The sequence below is a fragment of the Oncorhynchus gorbuscha genome, linkage group LG16 (assembly GCF_021184085.1).
Source record: "Oncorhynchus gorbuscha isolate QuinsamMale2020 ecotype Even-year linkage group LG16, OgorEven_v1.0, whole genome shotgun sequence".
NCBI classification, from domain to species: Eukaryota; Metazoa; Chordata; class Actinopteri; order Salmoniformes; family Salmonidae; genus Oncorhynchus; species Oncorhynchus gorbuscha.
Genome location: NC_060188.1, coordinates 21250203 through 21266821, shown reverse-complemented (window position 1 = coordinate 21266821; position 16619 = coordinate 21250203). Strand labels below are relative to the sequence as shown.

The 16619-nt window shown below is 43.5% G+C and overlaps 1 protein-coding gene across 2 annotated transcripts in view; it reads right to left on the bottom strand.

Annotated features, from left to right (window-relative positions):
* The window catches only part of LOC123999030 (collagen alpha-1(XI) chain-like), an 84342-nt gene that overhangs the window by 57085 nt on the left and 10638 nt on the right, over positions 1–16619 (bottom strand). For both annotated transcript variants that reach the window (XM_046304359.1, XM_046304360.1), the window contains exons 2-5: positions 12746–12913; positions 9753–9966; positions 9044–9206; positions 441–563 (exon numbers count right to left, since the gene is read on the bottom strand). In XM_046304359.1, the coding sequence (XP_046160315.1) occupies positions 441–563; positions 9044–9206; positions 9753–9966; positions 12746–12913 (668 nt within the window). The remainder of the gene's footprint in view (positions 1–440; positions 564–9043; positions 9207–9752; positions 9967–12745; positions 12914–16619) is intronic.

The window sequence follows — 16619 nt, the reverse complement described above, 5'->3', positions numbered from 1 at the left end:
TCGTGTTTATTTGCAGTTGTAAGGTTGTGTGTGTCATGTTAGCGTCCCTGTTCACTAACTACAGATGGAATTCCAACCTGGTTTCTTTGCTAGCAGCCAGAAACCCACATCATCAACTACTGTAGAACAGATGATTTCATTGCATACATATATGAAAGAAGAGAGAGAGAAGTAGAGAGAGAGAGAGAGAGAGACAGAGAGAGAGAGACAGAGAGAGAGAGAGAGAGAAATAAACCGAGAGAGAAGGGTATAAAGAAATAAAGAAATAAAGAAATAAAGAAATAAAGAAATACTGTTACAGTTTGAAGAGGATATTTTGGGTGGATGAATCACTGATAATAAAACAAGACAGGTGAAGGGGAAGTGGAATAGTGTGTGTGTACTCTGTGAGTATGTATGTATGTCAGAGGGTGTCTCCCCCTGGTGGCTGGAGAACTGACCTGTTCAGGGTCCTGGGCCTGTCTGTTGTAGGACAGGGGAGAGTCACAGTCAGGGATGTAGTGCAGGCAGTAGTCAGCCGCCGCCTGGGCGTCCTCCAGAATCAACAACTGCTGGATCTCTCCCTGGAAAACACACACACACACACACCAGAAAGGCAGGCAGACAAGCATACAGAAAAACATATAAGCATCATGTTAACCTCACAGACAAACATACAGGGACAGAAAGGATCAGCACATCACTCTGACAGTCTATGAGAAGCACTGCGACGGCCTCGGAGGACCAGGCTGAAAATGGCTGGGAAACAGAATGCTCTGTAGGATTTTGCCATACCGCTAAGAGAATGTGTTTAATAGAGCTGAAGCCATTTCACATGTGAATATCCTGTGCATATAAAATGTCCAGTACTACTGTGACTGTAGCTCCCACAACCCCTCTGTTCCCAGGCTTCTAGCAGGGTGCTGAGTGTACACATAACAGTCAAATACTTCTGTCACACTCCCATTTCAAACACCCCTTTACATCCCCAGCCTGCCCCGGAGGGCCACAGTGTGTGTACACATAAACACACAGACAGACCTCGCCAACCCCCCCCCCCCCCCCCCCCCCCCACACACACTTTTCATTAGTGCTTCACTCAGATCTCACTGAGCACAGATCTCAGGCCAGTATTTAGCCAACTTAAACTACTAGGTTACAGTTAATGCTCCAGAGATGAAAACCCAATCAACATCAAATTCTACCACACCTTTTCAGAAAGAGAGAGAGAGAGAGTGAGAGAGAGAGAGATTCTCAGCCAAAGATCAAAGGCCCTGTTCCACCTTTGGTACTGTATCCCTCCCCACTCCCCCTAGCTGGCGCCGGCCGGCTGGTCAGCTTCGTAACTACTTTGTCCCTGCGTAGCAGATGTACAGCATTACAGTACAGGGCCACAGAGCCACAAAGCACATCTCTAGACATGGAGTCATCCTTATCCACCTATTAGCACATTACAGTGGCTGCAAATATCTCAGGAGAATACGTGTGTAGATGACTTAGACCACAGTCTGGGAGCGAGGCGGCAGGTAGCCTAGTGGTTAGAGCGTTGGGCCAGTAACTGAAAGGTTGCTGTATGGAATCCCCGAGCTGACAAGGTAAAGATCTGTCGTTCTGCCCCTGAACAAGGCAGCTAACCCACTGTTCTCCAGTAGGCTGTCATTGTAAATAAGAATAGGTTCTTAACTGACTTACCTAGTTAAATAAAGGTTCAATAAAAAATAAAGTTCCTCCTCTGAAGTGCTGATGACAAAAACCAACAAACAGCATCAGGTCACAGTCACACAGTGCTGTCTAGTTCCCATAGCGACACACAGGCTCAGCTCCACTGAAGAAAGAAGAATCTCCAGCAGGCTCATACTATTGGATACTCTGTATACAATGTAATGGATCTTTGATACCAACGTTTCAGCCAATAGAGCTGCTCCATTGACTAACATAGGACTAGAGTGGTTGGAAGTGTGGGCTTGCTTTATGGTGCCCAGGCCAGCACTGTGGTGCTAGTTAGCTGGTATTGATTCAGAGGGGTTAGGTTAAATGCGGAAGGTACATTTCAGTTGAATACATTCAGTTGTGGTATTCTCTTTTCCCTTTTCCCTTTCATAGCAGCCAATTAAGGCCTTATTAAGACCTTGTTAAAGCCACAGTGAACGGGCTTCATCTCTTCTCCACTAATGAGCTCTCACTCCATAAACACTGTCTAGAACTGGCCTGAACTAGGACTCATCAAACACTCCTTTGTAGCACTGTTATACAGTCTCTCTGGGCTAATAGGACCAACAGGTTTATACACAACAACAACAATGAATATAGCTGCAATCAGCAATGCCGGGGTTCAAGCTGTGGGCCCACTGTGCCACCATCAAGACAAATTGGACACATTGCCCAAGGATGAGCTGTACTCTACTCCTTACCACGCTTCGTAAATATCCGAAGGAAAAATCAATCAGATCTCATGCTATATGAGTTTAATGTATTTTGAACTATTTTTTATAATATTGACCACTTTAAGTGGCTTCTTCTATGTTGCAGGACTCTTGCTCAAACAATATGGCTGCTATGAGCCAATGAGCTTGCATTAATGATTTTTTTATGTACAACAGTGCCAAAATGAACCATACTTTACACGTTAGCTAGACTAATATCCCTGAGCATGTGTGCCAAATTTCATCACTCTGAGTCAAACAGATCAAGAAATATAAATATGTGCCCGTTATAGCGCCACCATGTGGTTTATCTAAATGTGCTTTCATATGTTGAGTCTAAACCATGTTTGGAACATATGTACCAAGTTGTATTACAATACGATTATCTGTGTCTGATTTATATGTATTTATGTGCCAGATCAGGTCCATGTGAATGTTTATTGGTCAGTAAGTGCCATGTTGTTTAACATACTAGATTGAAAAATAGTGCATTGATAGAGCTTGTTCCATAGATGCCATATATCCATTTTTGTGCAGATCGGTCATTCGGTGACAGAGGAGTAGTGTTTTAAGTATTTTTCACATTATTCTAAATGTCGGAAAATACATCATGGCGGACCTTATAGGTTCATGAGGCAAATTTGTTCCTTGTGAGGAGTGGGACCTATGTACCAAATTTCATGACCCTCCGTCACACAGGGTGAGTAGCATGAGCTTTAAAATGTAGCATTTTCAATCGCTTGTTATAGTGCCACAATGTGGCAAATTTGCATGGGATTGCATGAAAGGGTGTGACCCACGGGCTGTTACCATCATGCCAAGTTGTGTCCTCCTAGACTTACCATCTCAGGGGAATTTGCATGTTATTTTCCTTGGGGGAAGAATCCAGTATAATAATAATGAACCAGAAGAAATACAATAGGGTATTAACAACTTCGCTGCTTGAACCCCTAACAACAACAACAACTACAACATCAACAACAACACACACTGCACTGAATATGACTACACCTCACCTCACTACAGTAAACCAGAAGAAATACTTAGCTCCTTACTAGCCTGCAGGGCAACAGATGTCAAAACATCTGAAAACAATCATTAGAAAGGAAGAAATGCATCTACAACAGACGGACCTCGACTAATTATTGCAGCATTTCCAATCTCTCCAGCTATTCATGAGATTCCTCTATCAATATCAAATCTGCCCTTTTAAGACACGCTTGATAACAACCCAACATCAAGCCAAGCCAACACCAAAACTCTGAATGTTTTCTAAGGAGGCCTGATTACTCACAGCAATAATACAATGACTAATACAGACAGACACAGTCAGATGTTGTTCACACATAAACACTGGGCTGGATCATATCTAAGCGTTAGACGTGGCAAAAACACACAAACAGCCCAGATAATACCTTCAGACTTGTGGACAGTTAAATGATTGCTTTAGTGTGTGTGTGTGTGTGTGTGTGTGTGTGTGTGTGTGTGTGTGTGTGTGTGTGTGTGTGTGTGTGTGTGTGTGTGTGTGTGTGTGTGTGTGTGTGTGTGTGTGTGTGTGTGTGTGTGTGTGTGTGTGTGTGTGTGTGTGTGTGTGTGTGTGTGCGTACAGTATGTACGTGTACATTCTTGTGTCCGTGGCTCTGCACGTGTGTAAACAACACCAACAGTCATTTTAAGGCAATCTGGAAGCAATAGAGGCATTAGGGGCTGACCACCGTCCCCAAGCTCCCACGCTATGTTCTCCCACGCTGGGGGAACTGGGCCGGAACACTGGCCCTCTGGATCCCTCCTGGAACAGAACCAGGTCCTGGGAACAGAACGGGCCTGCGAACAAGGCCAACCACTAACTTCTCCCCCAGCACCAGCCTCATCCAGGTCAACACAACCCTGACCCACAGCCATTCAACATGGGACACATGAGCTGGCCTCTCACTCACTTAGGCTATTCAGAGAGAGCAGAGCAGAGAGAATGCTAAAGAGAATGTTGATAATTGACGGGTATTAGTCATAAGGACGTCAAAGGGATGGTTTTTTTTGCAGCCCGAGGAATGATAAATGGGATGTTTTGAAAGATGGGGTTGGGGTGAAAATGGATCTTTACAGTTGTTTTATGCAAGGAATGTTCAGGGTAAGCATTGCTTAATTGGAGAAAGAAGACTGTTATATTTGGGAGACAGAGGGGTGTCTGTTAAAGTAAGAGAGGGAGGATGAACCTAATGGCATGGGAGGCCATTAAGTATTACTTATGGAGTAGGAGAAGCAGTTGAGGTAAAGTTAAGCCATCAGCGGGAGGGGAGGTTATTGTGTGGGGGGCGTGGCCAGAGGGAGAATGTAGAGTTATTGTCTACGTGAGAACATCAGGGGACACCTGGTTCTGAGAGGGTGGAAGATTGAAGAAGACTGAAGTTTGTGCACATTAACCCATTAGGGCCTGATAATAACCCTTCCTCTGTACTTTTCCAATGTCTCAAGTATGAAAAGTCTGTGTTGGGATGGTACCCTGAGGGACCTGAGAGATGGGAGGGTGTGTGCTCTGTGACCCCATTCCTACTCTCCCCCTCTGTGTCTCAGGGTCTGCGGACATGAGCAGAGATCTTACTGCTGCTCTACTCGGCTCTCTTTATGCTGGAGGCTACTGAATTAAGAGTGGAGCTGCATTGGATTTACAATGGACTAGGCCTGCACACTATCCTGGGAGAGACATTGGGAATGACTTATGGAACAGGGTTAGGGAAATGAAAATAAAAGAATATGAGCTTCACTTGGAATTCATTTATCTTTTTATTGTTTGATTTGAAAGCACATATGTATGGCACACATACACACACACACACACACACACACACACACACACACACACACACACACACACACACACACACACACACACACACACACACACACACACACACACACACACACACACACACACACACACACACACACACACACACACACACACACACACACACACACACACACACACATTATATTATTCACATATTTAACTACACATCATAACTCACTGTTCAGTGTCCATTTCAATTTTAAGGTTCCATAATGACGTGGTCATTTCCCCAAACACTTTCACCTAGCTCAAACAACCCAAGCCATCATTAAATATGTGACCTTTGCCCTCCACAGCTACTCAGGGATAATGATGAGGACAGCAGCCCTGACGAGTGTCGCTGTAGGGATAAACACTGACGACTGGGAAATTCTTCTTCCCACAAGATCAATCCTCCCAATCAGCAGGCATGAACAACACTCATACATTCATTGACACATGTTCACTCTCACACACACTCTGAAACGTCAAAATATAGAGCTGTCTGTTCAAATGTCAACACATCTAACACCACACACTCTCCAAAACGTCCAAACTCACTCATACAAATACACATGTTGAGTTTCATGTCCAGGTATTTGATCACAGTAGAAAAGATGTGGCCAGAGCAGATCATGTCTGAACAGTACCCCCCCCCCCCCCCGCCCCGCCCACTCTCTTCCACAAACAACCTAGTCCTCCCCTATCTGCTGCTCCACTCTCAACCGTTCTCCGCCCCTCCCATTCACACCCCATTAAGGCTTACAGCAACAATACATACTGCTCCAGCCTGCATGTTCAAAACTGAACACAATTAGTGAAGTATGTGATGGAATGTGCCATCTCTTTCATTTGCATGTGCCGGGACAGAAATGAGGTTATGAGAAGAGAAAGTCATCCGTGTTAAAACAAGGTTAATGGGATCGGGATCCCCTGCGGGTTCGTGTCAGAATATTCAGCCAATATATGAAGCAAGTAAATATCTCCACTGGCCTAACAGGCATATTTGATGAATTAAGCTCACATGGAAATAATGGTTATTTTAATCTCGTCCGTATGTGGCTTTAGAGGATCTCATTCATGCCTCAATAAAATAATTTCTTCAGGGCGACAAGTAGAATTTATAGTAGGGATATTGTATCAGGGTTTAAGTCAGAGTGCTAACCTACTCCCGGTATTGTCCAGGCAACGGCTCATATACGCTGAGTGTACAAAACATAAGGAAGACCTCCCTAATATTGAGTTGCACCCCCCTTTGCCCTCAGAACAGCCTCAATTCATCGGGCCAAGGTATCAAAAGTGTTCCACAGGGATGTCGGCCCATGTTGACTCCAATGTTTCCCACAGTTGTGTCAAGTTGGCTGGATGTCCATTGGGTGATGGACCATTCTTGATACACACAAGAAACTGTTGAGAGTGAAAAACCCAGCAGCGTTGAAGTTCTTGACACACTGACACCGGTGTGCCTGGCACCTACTACCACATCCCGAGTTCAAAAGCGTGCTTAAATATTTTGTATTGCCTATTCACCCTCTGAATGGCACACATACACATAACCTGTCTCCTCCCTTTCATCTACACTGATTGAAGTGGATTTAACAAGTGACATCAATAAGGGATCATAGCTTTCACCTTGGATTCACCTGGTCAGTCAATGTCATGGAAAGAGCAGGTGTTCCTAATGTTTTGTACACTCAGTGTAGATGATCCCAGTATTTGATCAAATCAAATCAAATCAAATTTAAGACGGACCAGGTTGACTTGACCCTGGACCATCTTGAAAACTATGAGATACGAATAAGGGACAAACAGAAGTGGCATGACACCCTTACTAATGAAGCCAAGGCTTATATAGCCCTTCGTACATCAGCTGATATCTCAAAGTGCTGTACAGAAACCCAGCCTAAAACCCCAAACAGCAAACAATGCAGGTGATACCACATCCAGAGCAAGCTATCGGAGAGCTACTGCCGCGAAACCTCAACAGAAATGATATTCTACTCAAGACGGACCAGGTTGACTTGACCCTGGACCATCTTGAAAACTATGAGATACGAATAAGGGACAAACAGAAGTGGCATGACACCCTTACTAATGAAGCCAAGGCTGCCTCTAAGGTAAGCAACCTCTAAGGTGGACTATCACTGGGGAAGACTACACCCCCCCACAGCGTGAGGACCCTCATCCTGGACCTCGCACGTCATGGACACTCACCCTGGACCTCACATGTTGCCTGGACGCCTTTGACTCTGAGTGCCTCTGCCGCATACTAGGCGCCGCATGGCGCGACCACATCCGCACTTCTTCCATGGCCTCCAACTGCTCTTAAATTTTTAAATGCTAGTAAAACTACATGCATGCTCTTCAACCGATCGCTGCCCGCACCTGCCCGCCCGACTAGCATCACTACTCTGGACGGTTCTGACTTCTGACTTCTGGTTAGACTGTAAAGTCTCCGTCCAGACTCACAATAAGCATCTCCAATCCAAAATTAAATCTAGAATCGTCTTCCTATTTGGCAACAAAGCATCATTCACTCATGCTGCCAAACATACCCTCGTAAAACTGACTATCCTACCGATCCTTGACTTGGGCGAAATAGCCTCCTAAACACTCTAATCGGCAAATTGGATGTAGTCTATCACAGTGCCATCCGTTTTGTCACCAAAGCCCCATATACTACCCACCACTGCGTCCTGTATGCTCTCGTTAGCTGGCCCTTGCTACATATTCGTCGCCAAACCCACTGGCTCCATCTATAAGTCTTTGCTAGGTAAAGCCCCGCCTTATCTCAGCTCACTGGTTGCCATAGCAACACCCATCCGTAGCACCGTAGCACATGCTCCAGCAGGTATATTTCACTGGTCACCCCGAAAGCCAACATCTCATTTGGCTGCCTTTCCTTCCAGTTCTCTGCTGCCAAATGACTGGAACGAATTGCAAAAATCACTGAAGCTGGAGACTTATATCTCCCTCACTAACTTTAAGCATCAGCTGTCAGAGCAGCTTACCGATCACAGTAACTGTACACAGCCCATCTGTAAATAGCCCACTCAACTACCTCATCCCCATATTGTTATTGTTTTTGCTCTTTTGCACCCCAGTATCTCTACTTGCACATCATCATCTGTACATCTATCACTCAGGGGGGTTAATGATACATTTGTATTATTTCACCACTATGGTCTATTTATTGACTCACCTCCCTCATCTTCCCTCATTTACACACACTGTATATGGATGTTTCTGTTGTGTTATTGACTGTACGTTTGATTATCCCATGTGCAACTCTGTGTAGTTGTTTGTGTCGCACTGCTTTGCTTTATCTTGGCCAGGTCGCAGTTGTAATTGAGAACTTGTTTTCAACTGGCTTACCTGGTTAAATAAAGGTGAAATAAAAAATATATATTTCAAAAATCCAGAACTCCACAATACGTCAAAAGATGGACCAACCCCGTCTCCTCCCTGGTCAGAGTCTCGTGACTCCGACTGTTCGGCCACCTGGTCAGAACAATCCCACCCCTGGAGCCTGCCCTTATCCTGAAGGAAGCCTGGCCTAGAATAAGACGGCGTGGAGATCCATTTGTCGAGGCGCTATGCTCCGAGGAGTGAGTGAATATTACATTATGCCAAGAATCCAGTTAAGACAAGTTGCAACAAATAATATTGATGTTTCTCAGATCCAATGCCAGAATGAACCAGTTTGTGTTCTGCTACTGATGGGACTACAGTACATACATACCAAATCCTACATACAGTCCATGACACTACTTCATTCACACCCAACCCTGACTCCCTCGCCCTGGTGTCCTACCTCAAACACCTCCTCGTCCAGTAGTCGTGTTCCAAACACGATCACCCCCTCCGTGCTGACCAGGGGATTGTCCCCTCTCAGTAACTCCAGAGTCTGCACCTTCTCACAGTCCAGGTACAGGGTGACTGACTTGCCCTCCACACTGTAGGCTATTCTGTGCCACCTGGACAGACAGAGAGGTAGAGATGGTACAGTGTATAGTACAGTGTAGTGATATCTTTATAATGCAGAAGTAGCAATATGAAGTGTCAGGTTGAATGTAGGTCACTTGGGTTCAGTTAGAAGGAAGTACCACCTGTATGCAGTATTCTGAGGAAGGGTTTTCTAAGGTCAAATGCATTGAATCACATTGTAGTATTTTACAGGGTCAAGTCAAGCTATTGACCTTGTATTGTGAGCCAAGAACTCTATGGTACTAGCGTGGTCTATGTGTGTCCTCTATGGCTCCAGGACACTTAGGGTCAAGCACATTGTGTGAGATATGTGTGCCACGTTCAAGTATGGCCAAGTGAAATCACATACTGAGGAAACTGCATATTTTGGGTCAGGTAACGGTGATACCCAATGGCCAACCAAATGACACGATGCAGGTGAATCTCACCCAATCATGACAATATGTGTCAATCATAAATCAGGGGCTACAGAGTTCGGGTTTTGAGAAGAAGTCCCAGTCAAGAGCCAAGAACATCAGGCCAGGGGTAGTACCCACTTTCCATCAGCCAAGTTGATCTTCTTGAAGATGGGGTAGAGCTCCGGGGAGGGCTGTCCCTGGTGGTCTTCGTACAGGAAGACAGGCGAGCGGCCCACCTCCAGCCCCAGCTGCTGTACACCCTGCTCATCATACACAGACAGCAGGAAGAACTGGGTGTCCTTCTTTGCCCTCACTGTTGTCATCAGGGAGAAGTCCACAGGGAACAACGAGTCTGGGGGGGAAGGAGGAACAATTGTTGTGGATGATTTGGTTGACCTTTTCTACTCTGTTGTTCTCTGATGTGTTAAAATAATGTTGCCCCCGACACAGGTTTTTTTTTTAAATACATAACTTCTTCAGGCTAGGGTCTATTTTTCTCCACTTCCTGTCTGACTGACGTGTCCAAAGTAAACTGCCTGTTACTCAGGCCCAGAAGCCAGGAAATGCATATAATGGGTACCATTGGATGGAAAACACTTTGAAGTTTTTAGAAACTTGAAAATATTGTATGAGACTATAACACAATTGATATGGTAGGAATAAATCCAAAGAAAAACCAACCAGAATGTATTTTTGAGAGCCCATCCTCTTACAATGGAACGCATAGGGGCATATGCAATTCCAGTTCCCAGATTGCAATTCCTATGGCTTCTACTAGATTTCAAAAGTATTTGTTCAAGGTCTCAGGCTTGTTTCTTCCCAATCGAGGAAGAACTTTGAGTTTTAGTACTAGGAGCCAGAGTTGGAAATCAGTCTGTACGCGTGCGATGAAGAGGATGCGCACCTGATAATTTTGCTTTCCTAGTGAACATACTTCTTTCCGTATGAAATATGATAGTTTAATTACCTTTTAGGGTACCTGAGGATTAAATAGAAATGTATTTTGACTTGTTTTAACAAAGTTTAGTGGTAGCTTTTTGTATTCCTTTCTCTGCATGTTAAACGAGTAGATTACTCAAATCGACAGCGCCGACTTGGAATATAAAGAAGGATTTTATCTAACGAAATAACCATACATGTTGTAGCTGGGATCCTTTGGATTGCAAATCAGAGATTTGCGATTTTATGAAGCCTGTGCCGGTGGAAAATATGTTGATGTGGGGAGCCGTCCTCAAACAGTCACATGGCATGCTTTCGCTGTAAAGCCTATTGTAAATCGGAAAATGCAGTTAGATGAACAAGACTTTAGGCTTTTAACCGATATAAGACACTTGTATGTACCTAAATGTTTAATATCCATAATTATGATTATTTATTTGAATTGCGCGTCCTCCAATTTCACTGGAAGTTATCGACAGGTGTCCTGCTGGCAGGATGCAATTTCTGTATCCAATTAAATAATATTCAAGTCAGTCATACAGTCATACAGTCAGTCATACAGTCAGAAATACAGTCATACAGCCATACAGTCAGCCATACAGCCATACAGTCATACAGTCAGTCATACAGTCATTTAGTCAGTCATACAGTCAGTCATACAGTCAGTCATACAGTCATTTAGTCAGTCATACAGTCAGTCATACAGTCAGCCATGCAGTCAGTCATACAGTTAGTCATTTAGTCAGTCATACAGTTAGCCATACAGTCAGTCATACAGTTAGTCATTTAGTCAGTCATACAGCCAGCCATACAGTCAGTCATACAGTCATACAGTCAGTCATACAGTCAGTCATACAGTCATTTAGTCAGTCATACAGACAGCCATACAGTCAGCCATACAGCCATTTATACAGTTATTTAGTCAGTCATACAGCCAGCCATACAGTCAGCCATACAGCCATTTCTACAGTTAGTCATATAGTCATTTAGTCAGTCATACAGTTAGTCATACAGTCAGTCATACAGTTAGTCATACAGTCAGCCATACAGTCAGCCATACAGTCAGTCATACAGTTAGTAATTTAGTCAGTCATACAGCCAGCCATACAGTCATCCATACAGTCAGCCATACAGTCAGCCATACAGTCAGCCATACAGTCAGTCATACAGCCATTTCTACAGTTAGTCATATAGTCATTTAGTCAGTCATACAGCCAGTCATACAGTTAGTCATACAGCCAGTCATACAGTCAGTAATTTAGTCAGTCATATAGTCAGTCATATAGTCATTTAGTCAGTCATACAGTTAGTCATAAAGTCAGTCATACAGTCAGTCATACAGTTAGTCATATAGTCAGTCATACAGTCAGTCATACAGTCAGTCATATAGTCAGTCATACAGTTAGTCATACAGTCATTTAGTCAGTCATACAGTTAGTCATACAGTCAGTCATACAGTCAGTCATACAGTCAGTCATACAGTTAGTCATACAGTCAGTCATCCAGTCAGTAAATTAGTCAGTCATACAGTTAGTCATACAGTCAGTCATCCAGTCAGTAAATTAGTCAGTCATACAGTCAGTCATACAGTCAGTCATACAGTTAGTCATACAGTTAGTCATTTAGTCAGTCATACAGTCAGTCATACAGTTAGTCATACAGTTAGTCATTTAGTCAGTCATACAGTTAGTCATTTAGTCAGTCATACAGTTAGTCATACAGTCAGTCATATAGTCAGTCATACAGTTAGTCATATAGTCATTTAGTCAGTCATACAGTTCGTCATACAGTCAGTCATACAGTCAGTCATACAGTTAGTCATACAGTCAGTCATCCAGTCAGTAAATTAGTCAGTCATACACTTAGTCATACAGTCAGTCATACAGTCAGTCATACAGTGGAGAACACAGTAGGTGTTGACTGACTGTATGGCTGACACACCACCCTGTGGACTCCCACACTGGCAAGACCCACTGCCCCTCCCAAAATAACAATATCACACATCTGAACTTCAATGAATAATAATAATGGCCTGTGCTACTACACCCTAAGAACTACGCCCATGGAGAAGAGGGAGAACAAAGTCAGGTTCGTTGTATTATAATGAAGCTTAGGATTCACTGCAATTACCACACATACACCATGACTCAGACTCATTGGATGTGTACTACATCTCTACAGATTGTTGTTACCTGGGAAGAGCTGTTTGGTGGGTGCACTGAGCTGGATCTTCTTGTCTATCCTATAGGCCATGTCTGTCTCCTCCATGTCCTTCCTGCTGGTGCAGAGGCCAGCCTCCATGGACACCCCCTCCATGTGGTCCGACAGCTCCAGTACCCGCAGCACATCGATGGGATCAGCTGCACACGAGAGAGAAGGAGACACGTCAGTACACAGTGATACAATAACACATACTTCATGTGATAAATATGATGTCTTCCCACCTTGTACTGAAACTAGAGCCAAGCGAACAGATTTTTCTAAGCTATCTGTCCAAATTTCTGTTCAGTTCCGCTTATGATATTCAGACATTTGAGGGAAATCATCATAATTTTGGACCTTAGGATTCTCACAGCAGCTGTAAGCATGTTGTTTTCAACCAGTACAGTCACCGATATGATATTTGGCTGTCTGGCTACACTTAGTGGTAGAAGGCTGTGTTCTTTACAGCAGAGAGAACTGCCAGTTCGGAGGAGCTGGTGGGAACCTGTGTGTGTGTGTGTGTGTGTGTGTGTGTGTGTGTGTGTGTGTGTGTGTGTGTGTGTGTGTGTGTGTGTGTGTGTGTGTGTGTGTGTGTGTGTGTGTGTGTGTGTGTGTGTGTGTGTGTGTGTGTGTGTGTGTGTGGTGGCGGGGGGGATTAGAGGAGACAGAGACCGGCCCACTCAGTGCTGAAAGCAGCAGTCCTGCAGGTGGCCTTCTGTTCCGGGGCTATTATTATGGGATCCAGCCATGACTCCGCCTACTGTATAATCCTGCTGTACACTACACACTGGAACACACCTGACAGCTGACACCTGGCTAGAGCCAGCATCCCACAGCAAGACAGCACTGGCATGTGCAATACACATTTATCCAGTTACAATGTGTTTATCAGGAATAAACACAAAGATAACTCTTTCAGAAGTAACATGGGAATAAAAGGAGTATGTACTAGTTCACACTGCTGTGTGTTCACCCCTTCGATGATAATTAAAACATGCCTGTAGTTTATTTACAGTTGGCAGTCAATTAGTCATTTATTTTGGTTTTGCTAGGTAGCCTTAGCCTCTTGTCAGCTGGCTGTACCTGTGCCAAAACTCCAGTATTTCTCTTCCTACAGCTTGTTCTTTTTAAACAGTGAGCCAACATGTTTTCAACACATTACTTCCCTAACGGATCAAAACTCATTTTCTCATGCTCTCTCTCGTTCCTCTGCAGCAGACATATAAAAAGCAATATGTTGGAACATCGAATCACAATAAAATCGCAGTATCGAATCGCAATACATATTGTGTTGTGAAAATAGCAAATAATTTGAATCGATACCTAAGTATTGTTATAATATTGTCTTGTGAGGTCCCTGGCCATTTCCAGCCCTAACACACACACACACACACACACACACACACACACACACACACACACACACACACACACACACACACACACACACACACACACACACACACACACACACACACACACACACACACACACACACACACACACACACACACACACACACACACACACACACACACACAGCTTATGGGGAGACTGGCAACGCTGGCAACGCAGAATTGAGCTTTCCAGCCATTTAAAAGGAGGATCCTAAATTGAAGTTGCCCCCTGTAGCTCTTTCTCTCCCCTCCTCTCTCCATGCTACACTTTCTACTTTTCTTCTCTCTGTTAATTAAACATGTGGTGAGAATTTAACCAGTGCCCACTCGCTGCTTGCAGAAAAACACCCTGTTAGCTTTTATGGCATTATTTATTTGCATAGCAGAGACCTTTTATTCACAGCAGCTCAGATCTCACCCACAGAGCACCCATAGAATGGTAACAGGCTGCACTGTAAATAGGTTAAGCTGTGAATTAAATCCAGACTGAGTCTGAAACACAATGGAAAACATCAGGTACTGATTTAAAGGTCCGTAAGACAGAGCAGCTTAAATTCTACTTTGATATGGGAGTCATAAACAATCCCTATAAATGATTTAATTACAGGAGTTGCTGCTTGCTCCTAACAAACACAACTGTCTGAGCGTACGCACACAGTGACAGCCTTACAGCCTTACTCATGCTGATGCTCATTCCCACAGTCCTCGCCTGCCCTCGCCCACACATAGACATTTATGATGTCTTTTCAAATCCAGCCTAATTGCCCTGCCATGAACCAAGAAGTAACACACACACACACAGGTCATAAGGCAATGATGTTTGGAACAGCCAAAACAGCATTTTAATCTGCAGCATGGGTCTAATTATGACAGGCCTTTGGAGACAGACAGACTCAAAACACCTGACAACTGGACTCAAAACAACAATAACTCAGTCACTCAGTCTTGTCTAAACTATCCAATCCCAAAGGCTCTTTAGTCCAAATTCTTCAATCCTATGGGCTGTCTTGTCCAAACTATCCAATCCCAAAGGGCTTCTTCAATCCCCTGTCTTGTCCAAACTATCCAATCCCAAAGGCTCTCTAGATCAAATTCTTCAATCACATGCAAACTTCTCCAAAAGTTCAAAATTCTTCAATCGCAAGGTCTCTCTTCTCCAAACTATCCAATCCTCAAGGCTCTTGTCCAAACGGAGAATTTCCATGTAAAAGGACCCATGAGCCCCAACATGAAGTTCATAGGAGCATATCAAATTGGGTGTCAAATGAAAGCTAAGAGTCTATATTTTCGGGAAATGAAGGCATAGATACATTTTTCAATCGTTTTCATCCTAAAAATGAGGCATAAGTAAAGACTTCTTGTCAAACAGATGGAAAAGATGTCTTCGGAAACATCTAGGGAAAAAGTCTTCAAATGTATTAGAAATACATTAAAATGCAATAAAGTTGACGTAAAGACCACTTCCAACTAATATCAATATTTTGTCTTGTAATTCCATGACCAAGAACCCAAATATCTTTAAGATAGCACAGTACAGTACAGTGAGTAGAGCACAGCAGAGTACACTACAATACAATACAGTAGTATAGTACAATACAGTACAGTAAAGAAAAGTAGAGTATAGTACAGTAGAGTACAGTATATTGTACTGTATGCTACTGTACTGAACTATACTCTACTGTACTGTACTCTACTGCACTGTACTGAACTCTACTCTTCTGTGCTGTGCTGCGCTGTGATGTCCAAGAGAATGTAAGGAGAATGACATTCACATTCATAATTCTCCATTTCTGTGTAGTGATACACATATAGATCAGGGACCCATGATGTCACCATATTTACATATGTAGAACTGTAGTTCAATAACCAAAATAGACCTTTTCAAACTTAAGGTGCCACGTCATAGTTGACATCCCATTCTTTCTGCAAACATCTTTGAATCTTCATTTGGAGCAGATATTTTTGGAAAACGTGGTCGCATTCAAATAGATCTGTACAGTTCTTCCACTAAATGGGTATTTTTCGCTGGAAATTGTTAAATGCAGTCCTTGTGCATAGAGTTGTTTGGCATAGAAATATTATGTAAAGTATAACCAATGTATAACACAACACAGCATACATTACCAAACATAACATCCACATGAATAATGTACAGAGAGCCTTCTATCCGACCTTTGACCTCAGACAGTAGTCCAAATGTGCAATGCCATGTGGGAAAACAATGAGAAGAGCAGGAGAAATTCCTCTTCTGAAAGAAACAATCTTCACAATGAGGTGCCAGACACACACACACACACACACACACACACACACACACACACACACACACACACACACACACACACACACACACACACACACACACACACACACACACACACACACACACACACACACACACACACACACACACACACACACACACATACTCCACAGAACTTTGTTACACAAAGAACAATACTATATA